The sequence below is a fragment of the Tachypleus tridentatus genome, chromosome 2 (genome assembly GCF_004210375.1).
Source record: "Tachypleus tridentatus isolate NWPU-2018 chromosome 2, ASM421037v1, whole genome shotgun sequence".
NCBI lineage: Eukaryota > Metazoa > Arthropoda > Merostomata > Xiphosura > Limulidae > Tachypleus > Tachypleus tridentatus.
Window position 1 is genome coordinate 155966758 of NC_134826.1, and position 22638 is coordinate 155989395.

The 22638-nt window shown below is 34.1% G+C and overlaps 1 protein-coding gene across 1 annotated transcript in view; it reads left to right on the forward strand.

The window, feature by feature from the left end:
* The window catches only part of LOC143245437 (heat shock 70 kDa protein 4L-like), a 57666-nt gene extending 35863 nt beyond the window's left edge, over positions 1-21803 (forward strand). The window contains 7 exon segments of the mRNA XM_076491801.1: positions 4490-4540; positions 7106-7222; positions 8431-8556; positions 8769-8876; positions 12018-12179; positions 15177-15296; positions 18002-21803. Coding sequence (XP_076347916.1) covers positions 4490-4540; positions 7106-7222; positions 8431-8556; positions 8769-8876; positions 12018-12179; positions 15177-15296; positions 18002-18151 — 834 coding nt within the window. The 3' untranslated portion in view covers positions 18152-21803.
* The last annotated feature ends 835 nt before the right edge of the window (positions 21804-22638 follow it).

Here is a 22638-nt window from a genome sequence, read left to right on the forward strand (position 1 = left end):
TCAGTTGGCTGGTCCACTTGGGCTAGGGTCAATCAAGTACCAGTGTTGGATGTTCTCAACAGGTGTTGTGGACATTGTATCTAATGCTGGTGTTTTGGTATAGTGCTCACGAAACCCTGGCATTGCTGCAGTGTCCTTGGTTGATATTGTAGTGATCCCCTCGTAGGGCTACATGGTGGGTGGGGTCAGTGGGCACCGAAATTTCCCTTTCTTTATTATGGATACTCCAATTACAAATCTTAATAAAATAGTGAAAAACAGTCTATAGGTAAAAGATCATGTCTTGAAGATTCTGAGCAGCAATCCTCACCATCTGTACCACCTGTTGTACCTCATTTTCTTATATAGCATTCACTTTCAGACAAACCTTTTGGGCAAGTGTCTCCCTTTTTCATTCAGAAGGGACTAGAGTGACTTGCTGGCTCTCCAAAATCAGTAAAGAAACTTTGATCTGGTGACATATTGGTGGAAGCTTCCACATCTCAACACATTGAACTCCTGTTGCATTCAAAGGTAATTGGGGAAGTTAATGTAGAGAGTGATTTGAAGAACATCCAAGAGTTGCAGATTCTCGCTGGTTTCTCCACCCAAGGAGTTTCTGCAGTGAGGGGTATCTCCACTCTCGTGTCTACCACCTCATCTTAGATGTATGATGCTGCACTTTGTTCCACAACTACAGTGGGAGTGCAGACAGATCTCTCTGTGCTTCCAAACGAATCATTCTCCAAACAAATCAAAAGTCTTTTGACCTCCATGGTTAAAAAAGTTAATGAATCAACTTCAACACCCATCTCTGCCCTAACATTAATTCCAGCAAACCCAAGATCAAATTTGGTTCTGGGTACAGGCATTTTCTTGGGTACATCATCTGCCCCAAGATGCAAAATGATTATTTGTTCACATCCTCAGTTGCTGGAATCTTCTTCGTACGACAGAGGCCTGCCCATTTGACCCAGGACAGAATCCATGGAGGTTTGCAGACCTCCCTTGAATAAAGAAAAAAGACATGGTCAAACACAGAAGGGCTCTCCACCCAGTTTGCCTGCACATGAATTAAAATGGCCACTTTGATACAATGGAGCTGTCAAGGTTTACGTTCTGATTTGGATGACATCAAAGCACTGATTGCTTCCTATCATCCTGTATGTCTTTCTTTACAGGAAACATTTCTGAAACCTGCCAATACAGTCGCATTTCAGCAATTTACTTTGTACAGAAATGACAGGCTGTGTGATGGAGGGGTGGCACTGTTGGTTGATTGGCATGTGCCCACCCTGTCTTTGCCACTTGACTCACCCTTGGAGGCTGTAGCCATCAGTGTTACCTTCAGTCATACCATTACTGTTTGTTCTCTCTACCTGTCACATATGATCAATCAGACCTAGATGGACCTAGATGCTTTCATTAAACAGTTGCTATCATTTTTTTTCATCCTGGGGGACTTTAATGGACATCATTCCCTTTGGCGAAGTGCTGATATTGATAGGAGATGTTGCTTTGCAGATCACAACCTTTCTCTTTTCAATGCTTGTTTTTCTACTTACTTCCATGCACCTAGTCAGTCCTTTACTGCTATTGATCTCTCAGTTTGCTCTCCTTCATTATTCTCCCATTTTTCATGGAGGGTTGACAATAATCCTTAAGGCAGTGATCATTTTCCTATAATTTTGAGAGAGATTGGCAGTGGTCGATGCCACTTGACCTGCATGCCACGGTGGAAGCTGGATCAGGCAAACTGACCCTCTCACAGAACTTGATCTTGCCATTGTCTGTAAGCCATCAAAGATGAATGTGTTGCAGCAGTAACTGACTGTATTGTACAAGCAGCTGCTCAGTGTATTCCTAAAACCTTGACATGTTTTTCACTATATCCTCGTCCATGGTGTAATCCTGCCTACTACATGACATGGAAGTTTCAAAAACGGGCCTGGGATACTTTCCGTAGATATCCCACTCTCTCGAACCATATCGCTTTCCAGTGGGCCCGTGCACATGCTCGGTGGGTAAGATGTCAAAGCCAGAAGCAATCTTGGATTAAGTTCACAACTAGCATATATTGAGTGGCAGCTACAGACTGCTCTTAGTCGTTTACTGAAGTGGACCACAGCAAATGGCTTTAATTTTCTCTCTCTCTAAAACTGTTTGCATGCACTTTAGCTGCCAACAGGGTATACACCTTGATCCCTAACTCCGTATTAGTAAAGTTGTGCTGCGTTTGGTCTCTGAGACACAGTTCTTGGGGCTTATCTTTGACCATAAGCTGACCTTTATACCACACATCAAGCAGCTACAGGTCAAATGTACAAGAGCACTGAACATCCTCTGTGTCCTTTCTTCCACCACTTGAGGAGCAGATCGACATTCTAAGCTAAAGATATATCATGTTGTTATTCGATTGAAACTCAGTTATGGACCACTGGTCTATGGCTCTGCTAAACCATCGGCCTTAAAGATGCTAGACTCTATTCATCTTCAAGGACTTTGGCTTTGCACTGGGGCTTTCTGCACTTCTCCAGTTTGGAGCTTATACATAGAGTCTCATGAACCTTCTTTGCATCTCTGCCGTTTGCAACTGTCTTTACTATGTACTTTGAAACTTCCTTCCTTATCAAAGCATCCCACCTAGGGTTGTGTTTTTTTTTTTTCCTCTGTGGGTCATACTTTTTCAGAACAGATGGTCTGCCATTGCTCCTTTTGGCCTTCATATCCAGGTGCAGTTGGATGAATTGGGTCTGTCCTTGGATAACATTGCTGTATCCATTGGTCAGCCAATTCCACCATGGCTTTTTACAGTCCGTAATTGTGACCTATCTTTAAGTCATCTAAGAAAAGTAGACATTCCATATTGGAAATACTGTCTGCTATTTTCTGAACATCTTTCAAACCATCCTTCCATTCCTATTTATGCAGATGGTTCGAAATCAGGTGACTGTGTGGGCTCTGCTATGGTTTGTTGTGGTTCAGTGGTTGCATGCAGAATCTCCTCTACAGCTTCTGTGTTCACTGCTAAACTGTACACCATTTCTCTTTCCCTGGATCACATAGAAGCTAAGCAATACTCAAATTGCACTATTTATATTGATTCGCTTGGTTCTCTACTGGCCCTGGAATTGGTTCACACACTGTTCTCGCTGATATTCAAACCTCACTGGCCCATTTCTCTTTAACATCTACTTCTATCTTGTTTTTCTAGATACCAGGCCATATTGGTATTTGCGGGAACGAGCTCACCAACTAAGTCCATCTGCTCTGGCACTATCACTGCTGTGCTTGTTCCATACCTGGACTATGGGTCCTGTATTCAGGGCTTGGCTCCGTGCCAGCTGGCAATCGCCTTGGAGTGAGCAACGCGAAAAAGCTTTTCCAAATAAAACCCTATATTGGACTTTGGCCATCTTGCTTCCATAAGGATAGGAAAGAGGAAGTTGTTCTAACTAGACTACACATTGGTCACAGTTTTTTAACTCATTGTTTTCTTTTATCTGAAACTGGTGCACCAGGGTGTAGTTTGTGTAACACCCAGGTCACAATAAGCCACATTTTACTTTCTTGCCGTCATTGAGAGTCATAATGATGGTACCATTTTAAACATGTTCTGTCCAAGGGTTTGTCCGTAACATTAGATAATGTTATGGGTGATGGTGACACTGTCCATCTTGGTACTGTTTTTATTGTTTTAAAGTCCATTAATCTTTTGAATGCCATTTAAGTTTTTTAATATATACTTTATACCTTTTTAATGTGGCTCCCTTTTAAAATTCACAGTTCATGTAGTTCGATTTGAAATTAGAAACTGGCCATAACATTAAATAACTTGAAACCAGAAGTAGAAAGGCTGCTGTTTGACCTATCTGTTAGTCATCCTGTCATGTTGTTGTTATAATTTTGCTACACGTTTTTTAAAATCTTTTTATTACTTTCCTTTTTGAAAATGGTCATAACATCAAATAACTCAGAACCAGAACTGGAAAGGCCAACTTCAGGTGACTGACGGGGGTTTTGTACTTACCTGTTAGTCTTCCTGGTGAGTTATGATTATTACAGTTATGCTACAGAAAGTCCTTTACAACTTGTATTATTGTAGTTTTTCTCTTAATGTTGTAGACTAGATGTAAACATTAGTTTTATGCTACTTATGTGTTTCTAAAACTTTGTTTTGTTTTACCTTAATTTCCTTTTATGAATTTTACTGAATATACATTTAACTTTTTACCAGATGTTTGGCACAGATTGCCTAGCTGCTTTATGCCATAAAGCACAAAATGAACCAACCAATCTATTCTTTATGTAACTGGGACTGACTATTAACCTGTTTATTATCTCTTCACATGACTGGGAGTGATTGTTAACCTGTTTTCTTTCAACTCTATATTTTACAATATAATACTTTAACTGTTAAGTTGTCCTTCAAGTTTCATCTCTTGCTAGCTTTCACAAGAATATAGTTATCCTAGATTAATAACTATTTTCTTGACTTGTTAATTTTCAGAATATAGAGCAGAACTCTGAATCTTCTCAACCAGCTGGTGAAACTATCAAAGTATGTGGTCTTTTACATTTTAAATATAGTTACATGTATGTGTCTATATATACATTTGTATCCAGCTCAAAACCATGAAAGTATCTGTGAGAGTAATTGCATTATGATTTCTTATAATGTATACACAACTTTACAAAATTTTGCAGGTAACATTTCAAGGCTTTTGTACACAACATATCAGATTTTATTATAAGGTTTAATATTTATTAAGTAATGCTTTTATCATTCCCTTTCTTCTTTTCAAATGTGAACTATCTGCCATACAAAAGTATTAATTAAACTGTATGAAAACAAAGTACTTGTAGTTTGATACATATTGATGAAAGAGTGTAGAATGGATGGCAACTGACTGTTGTGGAGACATGAGTATCTTTTTGTCTTCAGTCCAGGCCACATTAACAGCTTACCCTGCATTGTCTAACATAATATTCTCTTTGGTCATTTCTTCTGTCATTCTGTAGTCTATATTTTTACACTTTTTACAGGTGTTCCATACAACATCTATTAAAACATGGACATTTTAACTATCATTTTTACAAACATGTTCAGGAGTAGTTTCAACCTGGGAGCTATAAGCTTGTCTACTATATTACTGCTGGGAATAGTAATAACTACATATACTTTTATAGGCATTATATCAGTGTCATTTCAGTCAGTTGCATGGTAGCTATTTGTAGTGTATACTATGGGTGTGTAACTTTACTGCATTTCATTTTCATAAATATGGAACAATTCAATAATTTCCTTAGTTATTTCGTTCACTTCCTTTGTGTGTGTGTGTGTGTGTGTGTGTGTGTGTGTGTGTGTAAACATACATACACCACTATTATAATTTTAACCTTGTACACATGGATGGATCAGTATTTGCATTATGACCTTTCACAGAATTACTTTCAATTTGTAGTTAAAATACTGTTTTATCAATGTGTGCAGATAATTTGGCAATGATAGTGTATAGTTTAAAATTTAGTCTTATTTAAATTTTAATTTCAAAAGGAAGTATTTACAAGATTCTGTGTTTGTTTCTTCGTTTCATGTGATGTATGTATTTGAGCCCTGAATTTTCCCGTCTATAGATTTCATATGTTCACACATATTTTTGCTGTCCAACTAATTAAAAAATGCAAGATGGAGGAAGATTATAATATCTGAACCACCCATGTTTGTAATTTGCTTAGATTTTGACAGGTTTGTCAAATCAGCCAGAAAAGCCTGTATCCTCTTTCTATAGATTATTATACAGCCATAATTTCTTACATTATAGACATTGTTATAACTAGTTTAAAAAATATGTTCCATTCAAAAAAAACCTTGTTACAGTTATTTCTTTTTGGAAGGTATGTGATTCTTGTTTATTTTGAACAATTGTGTAAGCTAGAGAAAGCCAGTCAAATTACAGTAGTTTTCAGATGTTGTATTCTAGTGTTTACTAAATTGTTGTCTTAAATACGTATTTGAAAGCTACAGGAGCTATAGCTACGGGTACAAATATCACATGGGTCGTCAAACTTTTTACCAGTTGCGTTTTATATGGATGGTTAAAGGATTTTTATAGTGATTTAGTGCTCTTGAGTTTAGTTTAATGTACAGGTAATATAATCATAAAATTAAAAAACATGTAAGGTTAACTGTTGTGAATGTAGATCTTTCAAACAGAAATGGTGAAAGAAGGGAAGTAGAGGTGTTGTTAAGTTATTTAATATTTTTCAACTTTTCATTCATTATACACTTGTGTTTTATCTGCAGTTAGTGTTAGGGTAGAGCAAACATTGCTAGAGTAAAATTCAGTATCTACTCAGAAGATTATAGAGACAGTATCGGTAATGATGTGACTGTTCTTAACTTTCACATGTCTTGACTATATCAGTAATGATGTGACTGTTCTTAACTTTCACACTCCTTGACTATATCAGTAATGATGTGACTGTTCTTAACTTTCACACCCCTTGACTATATCGGTAATGATGTGACTTCTTAACTTTCACACTCCTTGACTATATCAGTAATGATGTGACTGTTCTTAACTTTCACACTCCTTGACTATATCAGTAATGATGTGACTGTTCTTAACTTTCACACTCCTTGACTATATCAGTAATGATGTGACTGTTCTTAACTTTCACACTCCTTGACTATATCAGTAATGATGTGACTGTTCTTAACTTTCACACATCTTGACTATATCAGTAATGATGTGACTGTTCTTAACTTTCACACTCCTTGACTATATCAGTAATGATGTGACTGTTCTTAACTTTCACACTCCTTGACTATATCAGTAATGATGTGACTGTTCTTAACTTTCACACTCCTTGACTATATCAGTAATGATGTGACTGTTCTTAACTTTCACACTCCTTGACTATATCAGTAACGATGTGACTGTTCTTAACTTTCACACATCTTCACTGTATCAGCAACGATGTGACTGTTAACTTTCACACTCCTTGACTGACAGCATGTTTTTGCCCCATATCTTTGTATGAGTTATAATAGTGTGATTGTTGATGTTTGTCATTATTTACCAATGTGTTTACTGCAACCATTATTAATGAATCTGAGAAGAAGGAACAGTCAACACAGAAGAAACAGAAGAAGTTAGTGAAATCAGTAGAACTGCCTATTGAATCAGTGGTATACGAGCTTTCTCAGAAGGAACTTAATGATTTGATTGAAACAGAGGTGAGTTTTTATGTATGTTGAATTAAAAAGATTTGTATAAATGAATAACATGTAATACTAATATGCAAAACAAATGGATACGTTTGGTACAGTATGTAATGTACCGTTAATAATACTAACACGTGTATCAATATATGTATATTCAGTACGGTGTGTAATGTACAGTTTTATAATATTAACACATATATCAAAATAGGTATATTCAGTACAGTGTATAATAAGATGTTAAACAGCTTGTGTATTCCTACTCCAGGACAAGTTTCTATGAACTTACTAATACCCCAGTCGTGCATAAGATACAAATAGCATATGTCTGAGGATTTTCATATAGTACTTTTATGTTTTCACTTCTAGTATTGTGGACTGTGTGTTCATTTGATGTAGTTAGTATGTAGTTATTTTGATAACGACAAGAGATAGTAAATTAATAAACAGAATAGATTGAATATTTGAGCTGCATTGGGAAGTTTTTGTAGACTGGAACTATCTTAGGAAAAGGTAGTTGATGGTAAAACTTCTAATCCAATTAATTATAAATTATTAATGTTGATTAATTGTATTTTTTATGTGGTTAATATATTGTGTTGAAATAAATGTGTTTATCGTAACATTTAAATTTGTACTAAACAAATGTTTATTATAGTATTTCTGATGCTCATTTTGTTGTTGAGTTACAGAAGGTATTATGACATGAACCATAAATTGTAATTATATGGTTATCAGTAAGACTAACAGGAAAAATGGCTGAAGTTCTAAAGCATTTTAAAATAATGTGTCCCCTAAAAGTGGCTTTACTGTTGTGGCTTTTTTTATTTTTGTTCTGTAAGACCATTAGATGTATAAAATACAACGTGATGCCAGATGGTACAGAGTGAAGTTCAATTGAACAGTTCTAACAGCCCACGTAGTAATGGCACATAGTAGTGACTTCTTGTCACGTATTTATGTAGCAGCTCACATAGTAGTGACTTCTTGTCACGTATTTATGTAGCAGCTCGCATAGTAGTGACTTCTTGTCACGTATTTATGTAGTAGCTTGCATAGTAGTGACTTCTTGTCACGTATTTATGTAGCAGCTCACATAGTAGTGACTTCTTGTCACAGATATTTATAAAATAGCTCATTTGTCAGTAACTGTTTTTCTTATCAGTGATAAATTTCTCACATAATAAAACATTTTTAAGAGGGACAAATGTAATATCTTACAGGCTAAAATGATCCAACAAGATAAAATGGAAAAAGAGAAAGCTGATGCTAAGAATGGTGTTGAAGAATATGTGTATGACATGAGAGGACAGTTGTATGACAAATTGGAGATGTTTGTTTCTGAACAGGTAATGGCTTCTGCCTTTAGTTTGTGTCTGTTCTTTTCTGTGTGATTACAAATTTTCTGGTATAACATAAAATCTTACTACAGTAGGAAAAACAGAATTGAAGTTTTGTTTCTCAAAGGTAGTTTCGTAATGAAACATTCATCAGTACAGTGTTGTATATAATTGTAGTATTGTGTAATTGTTGACTGAGATGTTTGTTACTCAATCACTAGGATAAAGGAACCATATCCAGTATGTTAGAAGATACAGAAAACTGGTTGTATGATGAAGGGGAAGAACAACCCAAGAAAGTTTATGTAGAGAAGCTAGCAGAATTAAAGGTAGGTTTGGGTTTGTTAAATGTTAATCAGTTTGTGTAGAGAAGCTAGCAGAATTAAAGGTAGGTTTGGGTTTGTTAAATGTTAATCAGTTTGTGTAGAAGCTAGCAGAAGTAAAGGTAGTTTTGGGTTTGTTAAATGTTGATCAGTTTATGTAGAAGCTAGCAGAATTAAAGGTAGGTTTGGCTTTGTTAAATGTTAATCAGTTTGTGTAGAAGCTAGCAGAATTAAAGGTAGGTTTGGGTTTGTTAAATGTTGATCAGTTTATGTAGAGAAGCTAGCAGAATTAAAGGTAGGTTTGGGTTTGTTAAATGTTAATCAGTTTATGTAGAGAAGCTAGCAGAATTAAAGGTAGGTTTGGGTTTGTTAAATGTTAATCAGTTTGTGTAGAGAAGCTAGCAGAATTAAAGGTAGGTTTGGGTTTGTTAAATGTTAATCAGTTTGTGTAGAGAAGCTAGCAGAATTAAAGGTAGGTTTGGGTTTGTTAAATGTTAATCAGTTTGTGTAGAGAAGCTAGCAGAATTAAAGGTAGATTTGGGTTTGTTAAATGTAAATCAGTTTGTGTAGAGAAGCTAGCAGAATTAAAGGTAGGTTTGGGTTTGTTAAAGGTATGTTTGTTGTTAACTGTGTAACTGATGTTAGGTAATGCTACACCAGTGAAACTTTAGATATTTTAAGGTATGCTTTTTGGTAACTGTGTAACTAATGGTACACCAGAGAAACTTGTGCAGATGTGTTAGCCTTTTTGCAGGTGTCTTGGTATAATACACACAAGTTCATCTGCACGTTTACACATTAAATATTTACCATGTAGCTTTTGATACAGTGTGTATACTTTCATAAAACTTGGCAGACTTTTAGTAAAAATTACAAATTTTGGTATACGAAAAATCAGAATTTTTTTAATGAAAAATTTTTACTAAAGATTTGTATGTGAAAATATTGGGTGTTAGTGTGAGTGTGAAGTAATTTCATGTTGTGATTAAAAATGTGTTGTTTGTTTGAAAAATCTCATATCTTGTATAATCTCAAGTACAGTTCAAAGGTTTGTTTTCAGTAATATTTTACATTTTTCATACCCCATGTGGGAGATGTCAACTGACCAGCCTTGTGACCATTACAAACAAAATTAGGAATTGTAATTTATGCCTTTCATGGTAGAGTGCCAGCATATTATAACACACCAATATACAAATGTTTTGCATAAGAACATATATAATTTGTATTATATTAACCTTCTAGCCATACCTAGCTAGTGTTAAATAACTTGCATTGACACAGTGCACATGTTATGTATCCAGTAATATAAAACTGACCTTTATTCTATCTCACCTTGGCTGTACTTTAGTGGACTAGTTTGTTGTAATATACATTCACATTTCAATTATTATATAAGTAAATCAATTAACTTCTGTGACCTTTAAACTCAGTTGCTAAGCCTTTTAAAATTTTACACATGCAGGATATCAAACAAAAACATTTTATTTTAGGGTTTTTACATACACAGTTGAATAACCCAAAAAATCATAAATAACTCTACTGATACCATAGAATTACACTATAATTTATTAAGTTTGATACAAAGCTCTATTTATGAAACTTCAAGCAGAGTAAAGACACAACCTTCCTCCTTGGATCAAAAGTTCATGGTAGCCTTTTTCCAGATTAAAATGGCTGATAACATGGAGGATGTTCTGTGCTGTATATTGGTTATTTAAATGTTGTATATTGTAATATATATATAAAGAGTTGAATAGGGCCACTGTGCTTTATTCAGTACATAACCCATATCTCAGCAAAATAAAAAGATATGTGGTTTTTATTTTATATTCTAGTTTGTCAATATCAGTAATTTGTATGAAACTAAAACCTTAGTATTTTGACATTACAAACATCTAATTTTACACAGAGCTGCATTCAACATACCATGTGACTGACTAATATTAATATGCAGGTGGATTTTTTTAATATTTGATTTTAAGTTAAGAACTTAGATCACAAAAAAATATTACTGTTTGAATTATAATCTTCAGTCTGTCCATTTTTGGAAACACCTTCTGTGAGGTGTGAATAACAAACCCTTTCTTTACCCTGATTTCAAGAGATAAGATATGATATTACTGAGCTCAAAATTTCATATTTTTGTAGAACCAAATACAGCTTATTTACTAAACTTGACAAATTATAATAGAATTTATATAGTAATTTATAGTTTCTGGTTTTCTCACACACACACAATTCCAAGAAAATTGTTTTATTTCACATCCTTCATGTGTAACAATAGATAAGCCCTAACAACGTGTGGCAAGCAGCAAATGAGAAAAACTTTTTAAAAACGAGAAAAAATAATTTTATTGCTTCTTTTAAGAGTTCTGTGTTTTAAAACTAACTTAAATATAAGAGCATTTTTCTAAATAGTAATAATGCATTTGCATATAATGTATTATATCTGAAATATGTATTTTACAAGTACTAGTCTACTAAAACACAATTACTTTGTAAAAGGTCAGTTTTTATATTAATGAATACATGACATGAGTGCATGTGCAACACATTAAAGCTTCTGTAATGATAGCCAGCCATGGCTGAAAGGTCAATATACTAAAAATAAAAAAGTTACATAAATGTGAATTGTTATGAGATTTAATCTCGGTACAGATATCGGTTTCAATTTGTAGTCATTCTGGAGCAACAACAAAGAAGTACAATATTTATTTATTTCCTAAATTTTTGTGGTGGATACAAGGTCAGACAAACTGTACAGAGATTCATTAGTGAAAATAACATAAAGTAGGTTTTCTTAACAAACATTTCTTAATTGTGTGGTAGTTGTAAAGATTCCATATGTCATGGATAAAAATATTTGTAATCTTAAAATGAAAATTACTGTGTTTGTTGGATAATCAATATTCTGGAAGAAAATAATTTTAAATAAAGATCTTAATACTTAATTTAAAAACCTGATAATTTCTGTCAAACCTCCTTATGCTTACCAGTTATCTGTAAAGTATTGTAAAGATACAGCGTTAAGTAATATTGAAAGAATTGTTAAAAAAGAAAGTAGTTCTGAAGTAAATTTAATGTAATTTATTCTACTGAATAAGTAATGTATTTTATCATTGTCTTTACAATTTCTGTGTACAGAAACTCTGCCAGCCAATTGTCAACCGGTGTCGGGAGTTTGAAGAGCGTCCTGCAGCTATTGATCAGTTCTGTCGATCACTGCAGTTAACAAGGAAGGCACTAGACCAGTATGCAGTAAATGATGAACAGTATTCTCATATTGAGGCCCAGGAAATGGAGAAAGTGAGAACTCTGTTTATCTAATGTAGTATTCTTCTAGAGTTTGTATATTTCCAGAGAAATATCAGTAAGTTGTTCTTAGTGCAGAATTGTTGATTCTTCTAGAGTTTGTATATTTCCAGAGTAATACCAGTAAGTTGTTCATAGTGCAGAATTGTTTATTCTTCTAGAGTTTGTATATTTCCAGAGTAATATCAGTAAGTTGTTTGTAGTGCAGAATTGTTGATTCTTCTCGAGTTTGTATATTTCCAGAGTAATACCAGTAAGTTGTTTGTAGTGCAGAATTGTTGATTTCTAAATTTTTATTAACAATAACATTTTGTCCTCAGAATCCTGTCTGTTAAGTACAGCAGATTACTTTACATTCTGTGTTCAGGTTTTCAGACTAAAGATGAAGTTGGACTGTGTGTAGTGTCAAATTTAACAACACTTAAAATGAATACATTCTGATAGTGGACTGTGTGTAGTATTGAACTTAGTATCAGTTAAGATGAATATTTTTTCATTGTAGACTGTATGTAATAAAAAACTTACCAACAGTTAAGATGAATATTTTGTAGTTGTGGACTGTGTGTAGTATTAAACTTACCAACAGTTAAGATGAATGTGTTGTAGTTGTGGACTGTATGTAGTATTAAACTTACCAACAGTTAAGATGAATGTGTTGTAGTTGTGGACTGTATGTAGTATTAAACTTAACAACAGTTAAGATGAATATATTGTAGTTGTGGACTGTATGTAGTATTAAACTTAACAACAGTTAAGATGAATATATTGTAGTTGTGGACTGTGTGCAGTATTAAACTTACCAACAGTTAAGATGAATATATTGTAGTTGTGGACTGTGTGTAGTATTAAACTTACCAACAGTTAAGATGAATATGTTGTAGTTGTGGACTGTATGTAGTATTAAACTTAACAACAGTTAAGATGAATGTGTTCTGATTGTGGACTGTATGTAGTATTAAACTTAACAACAGTTAAGATGAATATATTGTAGTTGTGGACTGTGTGTAGTATTAAACTTACCAACAGTTAAGATGAATATGTTGTAGTTGTGGACTGTATGTAGTATTAAACTTAACAACAGTTAAGATGAATATATTGTAGTTGTGGACTGTATGTAGTATTAAACTTAACAACAGTTAAGATGAATATTTTTTCATTGTAGACTGTATGTAGTATTAAACTTACCAACAGTTAAGATGAATGTGTTGTAGTTGTGGACTGTATGTAGTATTAAACTTAACAACAGTTAAGATGAATGTGTTCTGATTGTGGACTGTATGTAGTATTAAACTTAACAACAGTTAAGATGAATATATTGTAGTTGTGGACTGTATATAGTATTAAACTTAACAACAGTTAAGATGAATATATTGTAGTTGTGGACTGTACGAGTAAAAAACTTACCAACAGTTAAGATGAATGTGTTCTGATTGTGGACTGTATGTAGTATTAAACTTAACAACAGTTAAGATGAATATATTGTAGTTGTGGACTGTATATAGTATTAAACTTACCAACAGTTAAGATGAATATGTTGTAGTTGTGGACTGTGTGTAGTATTAAACTTAACAACAGTTAAGATGAATGTGTTGTAGTTGTGGACTGTGTGTAGTATTAAACTTACCAACAGTTAAGATGAATGTGTTGTAGTTGTGGACTGTGTGTAGTATTAAACGTACCAACAGTTAAGATGAATGTGTTGTAGTTGTGGACTGTATGTAGTATTAAACATACCAACAGTTAAGATGAATGTGTTCTGATTGTGGATTGTATGTAGTAAAAAAACTTACCAACAGTTAAGATGAATATGTTGTAGTTGTGGACTGTGTGTAGTATTAAACTTACCAACAGTTAAGATGAATATGTTGTAGTTGTGGACTGTGTGTAGTATTAAACTTACCAACAGTTAAGATGAATGTGTTGTAGTTGTGGACTGTGTGTAGTATTAAACTTACCAACAGTTGAGATGAATGTGTTGTAATTGTGGACTGTGTGTAGTATTAAACTTACCAACAGTTAAGATGAATATGTTGTAGTTGTGGACTGTGTGTAGTATTAAACTTACCAACAGTTAAGATGAATATGTTGTAGTTGTGGACTGTGTGTAGTATTAAACTTACCAACAGTTAAGATGAATGTGTTGTAGTTGTGGACTGTGTGTAGTATTAAACTTACCAACAGTTAAGATGAATGTGTTGTAGTTGTGGACTGTGTGTAGTATTAAACTTACCAACAGTTGAGATGAATGTGTTGTAGTTGTGGACTGTGTGTAGTATTAAACTTACCAACAGTTGAGATGAATGTGTTGTAGTTGTGGACTGTATGTAGTATTAAACTTACCAACAGTTAAGATGAATATATTGTAGTTGTGGACTGTGTGCAGTATTAAACTTACCAACAGTTAAGATGAATACATTCTGCTTTTGGAGTTTATCGGGTGTGGGTAAGAAGTTTGAAATTGCATGCAGTATTGCCTTAAGTCACGTTTCTGTAAAATGAATTTGAACATCTGCTTTGTTATTAAAATCAATGTAACCACATGTGGTTCTACTCCTAGCCGGTTACTGCATGTATATAAGAAAGGAATCTGAAATGCTTACTTTTATAATGTGTTTTTATTTTGTGATGACTTTATAAGATGGTTCTGAAGATTTAAGTTTAGATATGTTTTTCCTGTATACATATGTAAATTTTTTTATGGAGTTATAATTCCTGTTTGATTATATTTTTTTGTCATTTGTATGTGTAGACTAACACAATTTTAGTTGTCACTTCCACAGATGATTTGTCATGAGGTGCTCACAATGTAAGATTTATTTCTGTGTGCTTGACGTTAAATTGTTTTAATTTATAAGAAAGTTAAAACTTCTGCTTTAAAAGCTGATATAGACAACAAGAATGCATTTCTTCAAAATAATTCCTGCATATAGATTATAAAGCTCACAACTCTGAACATTAGATAGTTTACAGTTTGTTTACCTCATGGTTCAGGTAAAGAAAGCTGTGGATGAGAAACAACAGTGGCTGGATCGTCAGTTGGGTGCACTGTCCCAAACAGCACAACATCAGAATCCACCAGTCCTGGTGTCACAGATCTATCAGGAACTTCAGGTATGTATACTTCAAAGTTATATTATGTAGTTGTCACTAAAAATGAGACTTTTATGTACAATAACATTCACATTATAGAAGTATTTCACTAATCAGGTCATCCCTTAAGTATTGGTTGATTTTAGGTTGAGAAAAATAGAAAAGATTTCAAATGCTTTTAATGTTATTTAATCAGTAATGTATGTTTCATTATTAATTACTTGCTGTTAGTGATTCACAAATTTCTGAATGCCACTTCTGTAAAATTCTTGGAGTTTGGAGAAAAAGAAATATAGAAAGGATAGTTTGACATCTTCATGTGTTCCAAGCTCTTTTCCATCAACATAGTTCAGCAAACTTTAGAATAGATGATAATCAGATGGGGCAGGGTCTGTAGAATAAGGAGGATATAGAAGTTTTTCCCAGTCTAGCTCTTCAAACTGCAGATGTGACCCTTGCTGTATTGGGCTGTGCATTATCCTGGTGTAACAAGACGACTTTATGATTGATCAAAGCGGGCCTCTTCTCTTTCAGTGCAACATTCAAGCACTCTAACTGTTGACAGTGGAAGTCTTGTGTAATTGTTACATTGAGTGGCAGTAACTCAAAATGGATCACATCAACATCCCACCAAATGCTTATCAAGACTTTACTAGGGTGGAGGTCCATTTTGGGCTGTGTTTTAGCCAGATTACATAAAATGCAGTTTAGCTGCACTGAGCAACTGTCTACAGCAATTAACATTTTTATAATATATCCATTTTTTATCTCCAGTCACTAACCTGTCCAAAAAAGTTAAGTTATGTTAATGAGAGTGCAGAGAAATGCAAATGTTTACTCTTACTCTAAAGTTGGTTTCTGTAAAATTATGGGGGACCCATTTTCTAAGTTTTAACACCTTTTCAAGCTGTTGCAGATGACGGTGAACTGTTGAATGGGTTGAATTAAGCTTCTGTGCTAGTTCTTCAACTGTTACAGCACGATCTTCATTAAGTGTATCTGGCAGCAAGACATCATTAAACTTAGTAGGACAACCTGAACATGGTGCATCACTTAAGTTGTAGTCTAACCTGAGCTGAACTTCTGAAACCACTTTGACTTTTTTTTTTTTTATTGAGAGAGACTGCACCATAAACACCTTGAACTCTTCGTGTAGTTTCTGCTGCTCAATTGCCTTCTTTAAATTCATAAAGCATTATATGCCTATTGTGCTTCTCAGACACATTCATCGTAATAAGTGTTTATTTGATTAATTATCTGATAAAGTGGAGTTGGGTTAGTTTCTTTTATTATCTGAACATTTTTATACACGTCTTACTACATATTTTAGTCATTAAAGCCTATTCTATAAAGACAAAGGATGCATTTTCTGTATTAAATTTTGGACATTACTTATGGGATGACCTTTCACAATGATGTTCTTTCCTGTTGGACAGGTTAACTGAAGCTGTTTTGAGTGTATATTTAGACACACAGCTACATCAGCTTAATATGTTAAACTGCGTTTTTGTGATAAGAAATTGTAGAATGTCAATAGAAGCTGGTAATGTGAATTGTAGCTTTATTAGTTATAGGATCATAATGACAACCTACTGTACCACATACAAGAACACTAGACAACAGTACATCATGTTGATTTTTTTGTATTCTTCTTCTGTCCAGTACTTCGTGTTGATTCTTGCTGTATTCTTCTTCTGTCCAGTACTTCGTGTTGATTCTTGCTGTATTCTTCTTCTGTCCAGTACATCGTGTTGATCCTTGCTGTATTCTTCTTCTGTCCAGTACGTCGTGTTGATTCTTGCTGTATTCTTCTTCTGTCCAGTACGTCGTGTTGATTCTTGCTGTATTCTTCTTCTACCTAGTACGTCATGTTGATTCTTGCTGTATTCTTCTTCTACCTAGTACGTCATGTTGATTCTTGCTGTATTTTTCTTCTACCTAGTACGTCATGTTGATTCTTGCTGTGTTCTTCTTCTGTCCAGTACGTCGTGTTGATTCTTGCTGTGTTCTTCTTCTGTCCAGTACGTCGTGTTGATTCTTGCTGTGTTCTTTTTCTGTCCAGTACGTCATGTTGATTCTTGCTGTGTTCTTCTTCTGTCCAGTACGTCGTGTTGATTCTTGCTGTGTTCTTCTTCTGTCCAGTACGTCGTGTTGATTCTTGCTGTGTTCTTTTTTTCTGTCCAGTACGTCGTGTTGATTCTTGCTGTGTTCTTTTTCTGTCCAGTACGTCGTGTTGATTCTTGCTGTGTTCTTCTTCTGTCCAGTACGTCGTGTTGATTTTTGCCGTGCTCTACTTCTGTCCAGTACGTCGTGTTAATTCTTGCCGTGCTCTTCTTCTGTCCAGTACGTCGTGTTAATTCTTGCCGTGCTCTTCTTCTGTCCAGTACGTCGTGTTGATTCTTGCCGTGCTCTTCTTCTGTCCGGTACGTCGTGTTGATTCTTGCCGTGCTCTTCTTCTGTCCAGTACGTCGTGTTGATTCTTGCCGTGCTCTTCTTCTGTCCAGTACGTCGTGTTGATTCTTGCCGTGCTCTTCTTCTGTCCAGTACGTCGTGTTGATTTTTACTACCTCTCTCTCCATTCATATATTCTAGATGTTATTGAGTCACAAACTCTTAACACTATATTTATTTAAGGGATTAAAGACAATTTGTTTGAGTACTTTCACAGAAGTCCTTGTTTTGTTATATTATTATTTAACGTAATAGACAATGTGTTTATTTTTTAGCTGTTTGAGAACACTGTTAAACCTATTCTCACCAAACCTAAACCAAAAGTGGAACCTCCTCCAGAAGAGAAGAGTGGTAGTGGTGAAGGGCAGGAACAGAAAACTGATGTTCAACAACCTTCCAGTCAAGAAAATATGGACACTAATTAAATCAAAATTAGAGCTTATGTGAATTACTGTACATATGTTCCATTTCTGCTGTGCTTTTCACGATCTTTAGATGCTGGATAGTAATGTTTCTATGGTGCAAATTATTTTTGTTCGTTATTATTATACATAATTAATTTAAGCTTGACAATATCAACTGTATTAGTAGTAGAAGTATTATCTAACTATACAAGTGTTTCTTAGTAGATCATATTAAACAGATAACAGTTTCACTGAATTGTCTCTTAAAATTTCACACTGAGTTGTCAGTATTCTGGACTTTGGGCCTTTTATTTGTGGTTGTTTATCACAAAGAAAGTAATAATATGACACTTTGTATTTTGTGGTTATGGATGCTTTTTTAAGGAGACAGTCAAATTAGGGATGGCTAGTGGAAATAGTCCTTGAATAGCTTTGTGCAGGTGTCTGAAAATTTCAGTTTATACAGCTAAGAACAGTTTAATTTTCAAATTGAACAGTACAGTTGAAACAGGTGAGAAAGGTTAGGTTAGTAGAACTGGTGTGATACTGATTGAAACATCTCAAACCCTCAGTAAGTCTGCAGGCTTACAGTGTTAGAACCAGTTTTCTTCAACTATAACAAACCGTAACATCCTGTTAAACATATTAGATATTAGAACAAGAGAGTAGAACCACCTCCTAGCTATACCATTTTAACTCAAAGCTTTCTGATTAATTTGTGTATCACCTTAATGAAAATTAAACATTGGTTAGTTAGACCTACCATGAAACTACTACTCTTGAAGATATACTGTCAGCAGAGCCTGGTGCATGTTATTGAAGATTCCAGGTTTGATTGTCTGTTTTTTTAATAGTATCTTTAAATATTTTTTGGTTCAGTATCTGCTTCAGATTGTAGATTAATATCTGTAATCCTTTATGGTTATAAGAAGAATGTAACATTTATGTGAATTATCCAACTAATCTTCCAGTACACAAATGTTCACCATAGAAATGAAGACTGACTTAATAAAAATGTCTGCCATGTATTGATATTCATAAGAAATTAACTCATACAGGTATGGATTATTGACAGTATAACTGTTATGGAAAAGGTTGTGTGAGAAAATTATTGTTATATAATAAGACGTTTTGGCTGATTGGTTTTAACTAGCCCTGTGTTGTCAAAAGGTGTAAAACTACTTGTTCTCAAAATCCTTGTAACAAAAGGTTTTAATTGGTTTCAATTTTTAGTTTAAGAAACCATTGATGTATTTACATCGTTATCTCTCAGTAATCTTGAAAATATTGGACATTGAAATAATGTCTGTACTTTAAGAACGTTTAGTATTAAAATGTAACAGATTATATAATGAATTTCTTTACTTTCTTGGAGGTGACTACACTGTGTTCACAAAAAATTAATTAGACAACAAATTATTTACTAAATGTTTAAGATCCCAACAGGTGGATGGTAAAATAAAACGTGTTCTTGTTGATGGACTTTGTATTTGTCATCAGATAAGAAAGGTCACTAATAACTTTTACTTTTCCATAATAATCTCTTCGTGATACCCATTCCTGGTGAATAAATACATCTTTACACCATGGTGTTTCCTAACTTAAGGCATGTTGTAGCATGGTCTGGTTACACCATGGTGTTTCCTAACTTAAGGCACGTTGTAGCATGGTCTGGTTACACCATGGTGTTTCCTAACTTAAGGCACGTTGTAGCATGGTCTGGTTACACCATGGTGTTTCCTAACTTAAGGCACGTTGTAGCATGGTCTGGTTACACCATGGTGTTTCCTAACTTAAGGCACGTTGTAGCATGGTCTGGTTACACCATGGTGTTTCCTAACTTAAGGTGCGTTGTAGCATGTTCTGGTTACACCATGGTGTTTCCTAACTTAAGGTACGTTGTCGCATGGTCTGGTTACACCATGGTGTTTCCTAACTTGTAGCATGGTCTGGACACTTCTCATTACTTAATGAGATTTCTCGCTGGTTATATTTGATGGAAATAAAACACTAAATCTATCACACAAGCAAAATGTTAGACACTAAACAAACCATTAGAAATTATACCAAACTTTTCACATATGTGAAAAGGTGGACAGTAAACAAACTGATGGAAGTAACATAAAGCCTTCACAGAAACAAAACAAAGACAATGAACAAGCCAGTAAAAATAACCTTTCACACAAGACAAAGAAGTGATGTCTCTCTACCATACAATTCCAACATTGCCAATTTTAATATTGGAAAAATCTAAAATGTATATTGTTGCTTGGGTCCTGAAAAAATGCATCTTTGCCTAAAGTCCCATGCCAATTGTCTGAAATCCTAAAATTGTGTATTTTGTAGCATATCGACCCCATTATTAAAAATTACAGTTTTGGTGCTTTGTGACTTACCAAAAATAAACAAGTTTACCACTTTTGTTTGTGAATGTGTGGGACTGTATTGTTGAAACAAGTCCCATGTAAAGTGGCTAAAGTATGGTTGAAATAAGTAATTGATTCAAATCTCTACAAGTTTTTTGACAGTAGTTATTGTATTCTGGAATCGCCTATTTTTATTTTCAGCATTATTGACCCTATATTGTGTCAGAGAATTGGTTGTTTGGAACCAAAACTCTTGTTATAATTCATTGAACAGTTTTTGATGAACCTATAGACTGTCAGCAGACTTGAATGTAGATTGCATTATGTTCAGTCAGGTGGGCAAGCATATGGCCAAATGCTAAAATCAGGGTTCAGTTTTTTTCAGCCTACACAGCAGATAGTCCAGTGTAGCTTTGCTATAAGGAAAACACACACATTCAAGATTTAACTGTGGGCTTGGAGTGGTGAGGGCACTTGACTCGAGTTCTAAAGGTTGCAAATTCAAATCCACATCTTTTCCAACATGCTCTCCCTTTAAGCTGTGGGGCATTATAATGTGATGGTTAGTTCTTTTATTTGTTGGAAAAAACGTAGCATGAGGGTTGGTAGTAGGTGGTGATGACTAGCCTTTCACTGCTAGTAGAGATTGCCCTCGTAGCCTTGGGTGACACTCGAACAAACAAAACTTTACTTTTGAGTAAAAGATAAACAATAGAAAAGCATAAAGAAATAGTAATTCTAAACAACAGTACTCATTCTTAATGGATTTTGAAGAAACAAACAGTCAAGGTTTGGGAATCAATTTTACCTAAATATATGCACTTTCTTTTATGGATTTCAAATGCAATTTTCTTTAATATTAAAATTCTATAACCTTAGTATTTGGTAAACTATTTTTGTTTCCTTCATTTTATATGACAAACAAAGATCAACTTTGTCTTCTTATTGTAAACTTCCTAGATTTAACTCTTGAGTAGCCATGGATGTTATGGCTACTTGTAATTTTACTTTACTTCTGTACAGAAGACAAGCAATAGCAAAATAGAAACCTACAAATAAAATTGCCAAATGTGGAGGGTTATTTTCTCCATATTTGGACTACTTTTAATTGTCACACAAGAAAATCAAGTCCTAACACCCTGTTAAACAACATTGTTTTGCAGATTTTACCTTTGACAAATTATGTAATTTTGTTGCATAACAAAAACAAAACATTTTTATGTGCATTAACTTTCTTAACGTTGTGATTTCTATTTGTTATTGTTGTATAAAAATTAGAATCTCCAATAAATGACATTGCTATACAATCCAGTTTATTTCACTCAAACAGAGATAACAGTACAATGTGGCTCTTGCAAGTATAACAATTAGAGAGATGTTTCAGTCATAGAAAGTTAACTACTACACTGCATCTGTTGAGTGTATAACATTTAGAAAAATCATATCTTTCAGTCGTAGAACGTTAACTTCTACACTGAATATGTTGTCAGTATAACATTTAGAAAAACCATTTCATTCAGTCATAGTAAGTCAACTACTACACTGAATATGTTGTCAGTATAACATTTAGAAAAACCACTTCTTTCAGTTATACAAAGTTAACTACTACACTGAATATGTTGTCAGTATAACATTTAGAAAAACCACTTCCTTCAGTCATAGAAAGTTAACTACTACACTGAATATGTTGTCAGTATAACATTTAGAAAAACCACTTCCTTCAGTCATAGTAAGTTAACTACTACACTGAATATGTTGTCAGTGTAACATTTATAGAAACCACTTCATTCAGTCATAGTAAGTTAACTACTACACTGAATATGTTGTCAGTATAACGTTTAGAAAGACCACTTCCTTCAGTCATAGAAAGTTAACTACTACACTGAATATGTTGTCAGTATAACATTTATAGAAACCACTTCATTCAGTCATAGAAAGTTAACTACTACACTGAATATGTTGTCAGTATAACGTTTAGAAAGACCACTTCCTTCAGTCATAGAAAGTTAACTACTACACTGAATATGTTGTCAGTATAACATTTATAGAAACCACTTCATTCAGTCATAGTAAGTTAACTACTACACTGAATATGTTGTCAGTATAACATATATAGAAACCACTTCATTCAGTCATAGTAAG